At 40.9% G+C, this 9072-nt stretch overlaps 1 protein-coding gene across 1 annotated transcript; it reads left to right on the top strand.

Moving 5' to 3' along the window:
• The first annotated feature begins 1479 nt into the window (after nucleotides 1–1479).
• svip (small VCP interacting protein) lies at nucleotides 1480–6562 on the top strand. The gene is made up of 4 exons (XM_083758654.1): nucleotides 1480–1898; nucleotides 2690–2740; nucleotides 4953–5090; nucleotides 5490–6562. Exons 1-4 carry the CDS (start codon nucleotides 1836–1838, stop codon nucleotides 5502–5504), a joined length of 267 nt encoding a protein of 88 aa, XP_083614780.1. The 5' UTR covers nucleotides 1480–1835; the 3' UTR covers nucleotides 5505–6562.
• Nucleotides 6563–9072: the final 2510 nt, after the last annotated feature.

The raw sequence follows: 9072 nt of genomic DNA, 5'->3' as shown, positions 1-9072 counted from the left end.
CATGGAGTGCTGTCACTGTGTGGGACTGGGGAGTTATATCAGTGCGCTCATGCAGCGCTGTGCCTCCATGCCCAAAAGAACAGTGTGTGGCGGCTGCGTGCGGAGAGAGAGAGAGAGAGGGGGGGGGGGTCCCAGGCGGCACGACACATGCACGTTATGAGTGTAATTTTATCACCATAGATTTCACTGTGTAGGCTATAGTTTATGAACGGAACACATTGATAAAGGTCCCCCCTGCTGCGTTTCCAATTGCTGCGAATGACAGTGTGAAGGCAAACCGCAGCCAATTAAATATGCAAGTATCCCCTTTCCCCGCCCTTACGGATCTGAGTCTACCGAAGTATTAGGTGAGAATGTGACCTAAGGTCGCATTCATACCAGAGAGCTTTGCTGCGATTAAAACGAATCCTGCTGCGCATTGTCAGAAAGTGCGCTTCGTTTGGCAGGTGTGAAGGCTCATTTGAATCCTAATGCGCAGCAAATAACCGCATTTTTCTCCGCCCAAAAACGTGGGTTTCGCTTCGCTTCGAATCGCACTTGACTACGATTCGGTGCAGGTGTGAATGCAATCCGCAGTAAATAAAGGAAATGAAGCAAACATAATGTGGCGGGTGAGGAGCTGAACACAGTTGGAGACGGTTAAGGCATATTTTACGCAGCGCAAAGATGTCCCGTTACTGTGGATAGACGTGGTCGAATAAGGAGACTGAAGCCCTGATCGAAATGAGGACGTGTAGGCTACATTAATCAATTGCTTAAGAAAACACATAAAAACACTGCAGTGTATTATAGCCTACATAATATTCTGTCTGTCTGTCTGTGCGTGCCGTAAACATGGAGTGCTGTCACTGTGTGGGACTGGGGAGTTATATCAGTGCGCTCATGCAGCGCTGTGCCTCCATGCCCAAAAGAACAGTGTGTGGCGGCTGCGTGCGTAGAGAGAGAGAGAGAGAGGGGGGGGGGGTCCCAGACGGCACGACACATGCACGTTATGAGTGTAATTTCACCATTATCACCATAGATTTCACTGTGTAGGCTATAGTTTATGAACGGAACACATTGATAAAGGTCCCCCCTGCTGCGTTTCCAATTGCTGCGAATGACAGTGTGAAGGCAAACCGCAGCCAAATAAATATGCAAGAATCCCCTTTCCCCGCCCATACGGATCTGAGTCTACCGAAGTATTAGGTGAGAATGTGACCTAAATGTCTGTATGTCTTTAAATGTTTTGATGAATTGAACAATGTGGACCCTGTTGTAAACAAGTGTAATGCTTAATTGGGTCGTCCACTCACAGTTGACAGTCTTTGTATTGAGTTTGTGCTTAAAATGTACTGTAAATTCTACAAACTGTTAATAAATATTTCAATCAATCAATCAATCTCGAGAGAGACTGTTTTCATAGACCTGGTTGCTTGTTTCTATCACAAAACCTGGCAACACTGCTATCATTCCAACAGGAAGTGAAGTCTCTAAACGTAAACAAAAGCTCCGAGTCCACTCTGAAGAAGCACATCAAAACAAACATCTTTTAACATTCAACCCTCTGCAAAATGTGCAGAGGATTGAAACCGCATGCTGTAGTGTGAACACCTATCGTCAATAAGTGCAGTCAGGCTGCTTGTAGATAACTAGTTAAGATAGATAGTTTAGTTATGTTATGTATCGTTTTGGTCTCTTCGATCAGAGTTAATCTCCACTGTGGATGACATGTGGTTGTGCTTCTCTTCTAACCCGTTCAGGTTCATTAGCTAGTTAGTTAGTTAGTTAGTTAATGATTTAACTTAATTGGTAGTACTTTAGTTAAAGGTATTAATTTATACTTATATTACAGTATGGGGATGTGTTTACCTTGTTTCGGTGGAGCTGCAGATGACGTGGTGGTGACTCCTGATCCAGTAAGACAGTCATCTGTACTATACAAATATAAAGTACCTTAACGTTACTTTCATGTTTTGTGTCCTATAAATACAACACAACGTACATATGTGTGCTTTATTGTCAGTCCAGTGCTTACAGCGAGTCTCCCAGTGAGAGACTTTGCTGTAAGCACTGGACCACTGCACCCTTCTATGAATATCTAATCTCACTGATCAGTAAGAACAAAATACATTTCTTGGACTGCTTTTTTTCTGTCAACACCATGCATAGCCCTAGAATGTCTGATGTTAACATACATATAGGGCTATCAACACCAAAGCTTGCGAATACGCCAAAAATAGCCCATCTACAAGCTCACAACGCTTGTAGATTGTCTACTTTTGTCTTATTCCCCCCAGAATAAGCATGTGGTTAATGCTTTAATGTTTATTCATAATGATGACGTTCTGATATTTGTCTAGGTGGTGCACTATTGTTTTCAAATTGCACATGTCACACACACATCATTTATTAGGATACGCAGGCACCTTAAAGCACAGACCCATTTGTGGGTCACAGACACATTTTCATGAGTCATGACTCGAGTGCAAATATTTTCCCCCCTCCCCGTATGCATACATACTTGGCTGCCATATGTCGTCATCTCTGAAAGCCAGATGTTGGAGTGGCTGGCGCCCCTCAAAAATAAGTGCCCTGACAAGTGGTACAACAGAATCCATCCAGAGGGGCATGGGTTCCAGACAGGCTTCTGCCTAGTCTGTACAAAAGCACACGTGAATCACCAAAGCATGCACTGATGTGTTCACAGGAGACAAGAAGACAACAACTGGCAGAAGCTGCTGAAAAGAGACAGAAAGAGGTAAACTAACATATTGTGGTGTGACTTTCTAACGACAGGTTCCATTAGAAACAGTAAAAGATAGACTAACATATTATTGTGTGGCTCTAACAATGGGTTATAACTTAAGCCATTAGAAACGGTAAAGATAGACTAACATATTATTGTGTGACTAACAATCAGTTATAAGCCATTAGAAACAGTAAAAGATAGACTAACATATTATTGTGTGGCTCTAACAATGGGTTATAAGCCATTAGAAACGGTAAAAGATAGACTAACATATTATTGTGTGACTCTAACAATCAGTTATAAGCCATTAGAAACAGTAAAAGATAGACTAACATATTATTGTGTGACTAACAACATGATATAATCATTAGAAGCAGTACAAGATAGACTAACATATTATTGTGTGACTAACAGCAGGGTTAATGTTCATTATAAACAGATTGATGATGTCACACCATACCAGAACACAGACAGCTGAGTTCCTAATATGGTTGCACTGTTTACATCTAGTCAGTGAACTGCATTCTACCATAATAATTATGACAGTAGTTCTCAAACTAAACAGATGAATAGGGAGGCCACTGTGTTTAAATGCATTAAAATACACAGTACAGTGCTTAATTTATCTAGGCATGCTTAAAAGCATGCAGGCTGACCAGAGAGAGGTCTGCATGTTTTTAAGCCTGTGTTGTCAATGGGATTAAGTGCGTATAGGTAATCAAAGGGATGGATTTGGAACCCACATTATTTTTGGTGTGCGGCGATATGATAAAATATAAGACAATCCCCATTCTGGCAGGAACACTGCACACTGGCCAGAAATAGCCTACTTACAAGCTCACAACCTGCCACATTGTCAAATGCTGTGAGCTTGTAAATTTTGGTGAAAAGATTTGGTGTAGGTAGGTTAAAAAAGGACACACCAAGTGCAGTGTAACTCAGGTCAGTTTGAGTAAGTATACGAGGGTTTAAGACTTTAAGTTTAGCTTAGGTGAATCTATATAGAAAGACTTCATTGCGTATTGGGCCATTTTTATTTTTTGTTATTACACAGAAAGTCTATTTCCAAAAGCGTAAGAGCCTTGGGAGCCGTTCCAAAGTATTGTGGGGGTAAGTGTGTCCATGCGCTGATGAAACTGAGCTTCTGCTATTGGCTCAGAGCAGCGTCTGGAATGGCTCTGATTGGCTCACACACCTCACCCTGTTTCTGCGCTGGGGTTTGCCACATATTCACAGTTTTGTCATGAAAGACCACATGTATTACCCAGTCTGCCATCACCTCACATGACTATGTGTTTGTCACCTATAACTGCACTTAATTCATATAAAATCACTGCCTAGCCTTGCTTTTAAATGTCACACATTTTGTCCTTTTTTAATCAATTTATTACATATTTTAACCACATTTAACCGTCTCTGTTTTGGGCATAACTTTATAGAAAAATGTCGAGAAAGAGAAAAAGAGAAAAGGAAAAAATAAATAAATATTAACACGTTTTCAAAGGATTTGAAATGTCACAACACATTCAAAAGTAGTGTAAGAAAACGGCAGCTCTACAAGGCGTTGCATTAACAGGTCTCCACCAGGCCAGGTCAGGTTGTGGCCTCCTGGTGGCCCTATAATAGGCCAATGGGAAAAGGTTGCCATTTCTTCTTATGCCCTGGATGGCAATTGGATGATTTGAGGCATTTTGTTCCAAAAAGGTATTTTGCAAAAACCCACCTGTTGGTGGCGCTATAACAGGCCAATGTGAAAAGGGTGGGATATATTCCTCAGCCTAGTAGGAAAGTCTGTGAAAGATTTCACGTAAATTGCCTGCTGCGTTCATGATTTGAGGCTTTTTGTTCAAAACGTTAAAATCTTGAACACATGACTATAGAGATACTGTGTAACGATTTGCGGGGTTTTTGGACAGAATCTGGAGGAGTAATATAAAAATTGTATTTAACAAAAGGCGGCCTCCTGGTGGCGCTATAACAGGCTGTTCTGGACATTTTGGGGCAGAGGTTCATCGTTGGCATCCAGGGAGTGTGTGCAAAATTTGGCATCGACCGGGTTAACGGTGCTGGAGATTAGCTGGTAACAGACGGACGGACGGACAGACGCACACACGGACGCACACACATACGGACAAAACATACTCTCTCCCCATGCCTTCGGCCTGGTGGAGACAATAATAATATATAATATAATTTAATGTATTTTTTAAATGTATTCCAGACAACCTACAGGGGAGTCAAGAACCCAGAAGCGGTTGAGAGGAAGAGAAAGAAACAAGAAGAGGTTGAGAAACAGGCTCTGACACCGTCGCCCTCTGGTGGCGGTGGCTTGTCGCCCTCTGGTGGCGGTGGCTTGAAGGTTAGTCGCATGCTTATGTCCTTTATTTATTTGTCATGTGAGCTACAGACCATTTGATGAGATCTAGCATCTCAGTATAGAATATGTTCAGTCATTGGATACGATTTTGTCCACAATTCCATGTTGTATTGATGTTGGTACCATTAGGAGAGATAACGGGCAAAACAATTATTCTACATTCTACAATTTAATAGACTTGTAAATTAATGAATGCAGACATTTAACAATAACAGTTTAATTTACATTCTCAAGAGTCAAATATCCGTCCATTTGGTTACCAAGTACCAACTCCATCATTTAGCTGGGGACCACCTGGAGCCCCCCTCAAGGACGGTCCTTGGGATTTGTTTGTGAAATGTGAATATACTGATACTGTAATTGCTTGTCTTCTCTCTGCAGTGGCAGGTGGGCTGAAGACAACCAACCAAACAACCAACAGCTGAAGACCCCGTTATAACCAACCAACCAGCTGAAGACTCTGTTACAACAAACCAACCGACCAAGACCAATCGTCATCAAGTGTCGTCGTTCCAAGACTGAAGGAAAGCCTTCTGAAAAATGATGGCTAATGCTATTTATTTGCTTTTTGTCTACGTGATTATTGTTTCGTTTTGTTTTGTATCCAAGGCGGTGAGATATCAAAGCGGTCAGATTATCACGCAGAAAAGTAGACGACAACGATGTTTTGAGACCCCAGTGGGACTTGACCTCTTGATGCCAGGCTGTATCAAGCCAAACAGTGATCTGACCTTTTAGGGTGCTGTGTCCACCACCGTCCTAGACCAATTGTCTTGACCATGCAGTGTAATGCTTTACTAGTATCTTATAAAGACAGTGACAGTGCCTTGGCGTTTTGGAAGCGTTTTTTTAGGCAAGGGCCTTTACGTTTTGGACGCGTTTTTTAGGCGCATGCCTTGATGTTTTGGAAGCGCTCTGTAGTTGAGTGAGTGCCTTGACGTTTTGGTAGGGTTCTTCAGAAATGCCTTGACATTAAGGTGGACACTTTAACGTCAGTGACAACAAGTATTGAGTAACACAATGTGCCTCAACAGGAAAAAGAAAGCGCTGGTTTATGAGTTGGAGGTGAAGTCTCCATGTTCATGAGCTAAAGAGAGGATGTTTGAACACTACAGTATGTGATGTATGCCTTTATACTTCAAAGGAATACTTACAAAAACATTAAGTTGTTTTGTGGCATTCCTGAGCCAATAATTAAATAATTTGCTAATTGAAGCTAATACAAGACCATGTTAACAAGCGTAACACCATATTTAAAACTGTTTTTGAACCTCTTGGATTATCGGTCAGAGTTGTTTTGGACTTTATATTATTTTGTTATATAGTTTAGAGTTGGTCTATCACAGTGGACAGTGCACATATTGAATACCTGGTATTGGATTAGGAATGTGGAGAAAAAAAAATTAGGTTGGTATTCCTTTCATAAACATTATTCAACTTGACACTTGAAACTTTTTATTCACTGACGCATGTTGAGGTGCTTGTTTTAGAATGTGTAAATAAAAAAGAAAAAGGTACATTCACTTAAGCAAGGTGTTCTCAAATAACTTAAATACATGTATGACATTTTAAATGAGACAAGTTGTGAAATGTTTCAGATGAAATGAGATGCGTTTAATGTTGGATGTCAACGGTTCTCAAAGTGGGGTTTCAGTGGTTCCCCAGCTAAATGACGGTGGGTTAAGAACCAAATCCACCCTTAACAGATCTGTAACTCAGAGTGTACAAAATGATGATATATTGGAGTCTGTGGCCTGATTCACACCAAACTGGGGATGCAGGAAATTAAAAAGGTTTGAGAACACTGAATGAAGTCAGTGCCTCATTATTACTGTCTGCAAAGCATACGGCAGATGGTTAATATGCCATTACTGTCTGCAGAGCATACGGCAGATGGTTAATATGTCATGACTGTCTGCAGAGCATACGGCAGATGGTTAATATGTCATGACTGTCTGCAGAGTAGGGGTGTTGTATAGTAGTAACCTTTTGAATTATATTATGGATGAAAATTAACTTTTCCACGATATTCAACTTTATTTTTTAGAAGCACCTGTAGGCCTATATTTGTTTTTAAAACATTTTCTGTCAGTGCAAGTATTGGTAACAATGTTCAATATCTTCACAATACTTTCACATGTAAACTAAGTTCAGTGCAAATCTCACAATTCACAACTGTTTTTAACCGATCTACAAGCTCACAATCAAGACAATGGTGTTACTGTCTGTACATACTGTAACTGACCAGCCAACTGGCCTGACCTGTCCTGAACTCCACAGAGAATCTAGGTTGTATTGTCAAGAGGAAGGTGTGAGACACTAGATTCAACAATATGTTGTTATGCTATCAAAGAAAACCTGCTTCCATAATACCTCAGCAGCGCCACAGGCTTATCACCTCCATGCCACACACACTCCATTGATAATAATTTGTTTAAAAGTAGCCCAGACCATGTAGCAAGTGCATAAATTAACATGCTTTTCAGATGGTCGACATTTCTGTATTATAAATATGTTTTAGTGGTCTCATAAAATATTATGATTTTTTAGATTAAAACTAAAAAGGTTTTAAATATTTCACTTTATACGCAAGTATAATCTAGAATATTTGAAAGTTTGACTTTATGAATTATATTACGGAAGACGATGAACTTTTCCACGATAATATTTGTTTGAGAAGCACCTGTAGTATATATGTTTTGTTATTCATTATTTTATATAAATAAATAAATGTAATTCACTCAATTCTTTCTTAATGTAAAATACGTTGTTTTAATGCCTACAGTAAATAATGAGTCCTAGTTGAATGAATAGTTTGTCAAGTTTGATCCGAAAGCCTGAAAACGTCTATAGTACAATGCAGTAACATGCAATACAGACAAGCGTGCATGCAAATTTCCATCACACACACACAAACACGCACACACACACACACGCTCCACTGGAGCATCAAGCGGCAGTGACCCAGGCCAGAACCCCCTCTAAACTTAACGACCCCGGCATTTTACAGGCCAGGAGAGCAAACACGGTTTGGTTGCCATGGTTACAACCTCGGGAAGAATTCCTCAGGGCTGCGCTACTGGCACCATGACAAGATTAATAACCGCTATTATAGTAACACATCAAAGGGGGGGGGGGGGGTAACTTGTATGTCATATTCTGACATACAAGTTTGTAAATAGGTCAATTTGATGTGGTTAGAATCAGGTAAACAGTAAAACCCTGTGTTCATTTTAACCACTGATGGTTGAGCGGAGTCCCACAGGGCTCTATAGGCTATACTAGTGTGTTCTGTTCTCTATTGTTGTGGGGAAAGCTTTTGATTTTGTTCAATCGACAATCTCGGTTCAGGGCTCAACGCCATGCTGTTTTTACCGTGGACACACAACATGAGTAGACAAACACAAAACACTAGCCCTAAATGACCATTACAGGTCTGTGACTCTGAGTGAAGTGTGTACACAATGGAACTAAAGGGTCCATTTGGTTCCATGTGTAGGCCTACTCTTATTTTTTAATAATTTATATTTTTTGTCCCACGATTTTGTAACCCATTTTTCACCCCTGTGTCAATCATCCTGTGATGTGATCCTGGGCTCTACACACCCTCCGCCAACCTAGGGAGAGCAAAGGACTTAACTCATGCTTCCTTCATGCTTGAGTGTCCAAGTTGCTCCTTTACACCTGACAGGGGGGAGTTTGTGTAGGCCTACTCTTGAAAATAAAACGTTTGAGAACCACTGTCCTAGTTGGCCTCCTAATGCCATACAGTGTCATAGCAAACCAGTGTCATATTCTGAAGAAAACCTGCAGACTGACATTCAGTTTGGGTCACACACACACACACACACACACACACACACACACACACACACACACACACACACACACACACACACACACACACACACACACACACACACACACACACACACACACACGTATTGACATATTGACCACCCCT

Source organism: Protomyctophum parallelum (genome assembly GCF_964188405.1).
Source record: "Protomyctophum parallelum genome assembly, chromosome: 23".
In the NCBI taxonomy this organism is placed as follows: Eukaryota; Metazoa; Chordata; class Actinopteri; order Myctophiformes; family Myctophidae; genus Protomyctophum; species Protomyctophum parallelum.
This window is presented reverse-complemented; position numbering and strand designations above follow the sequence as displayed.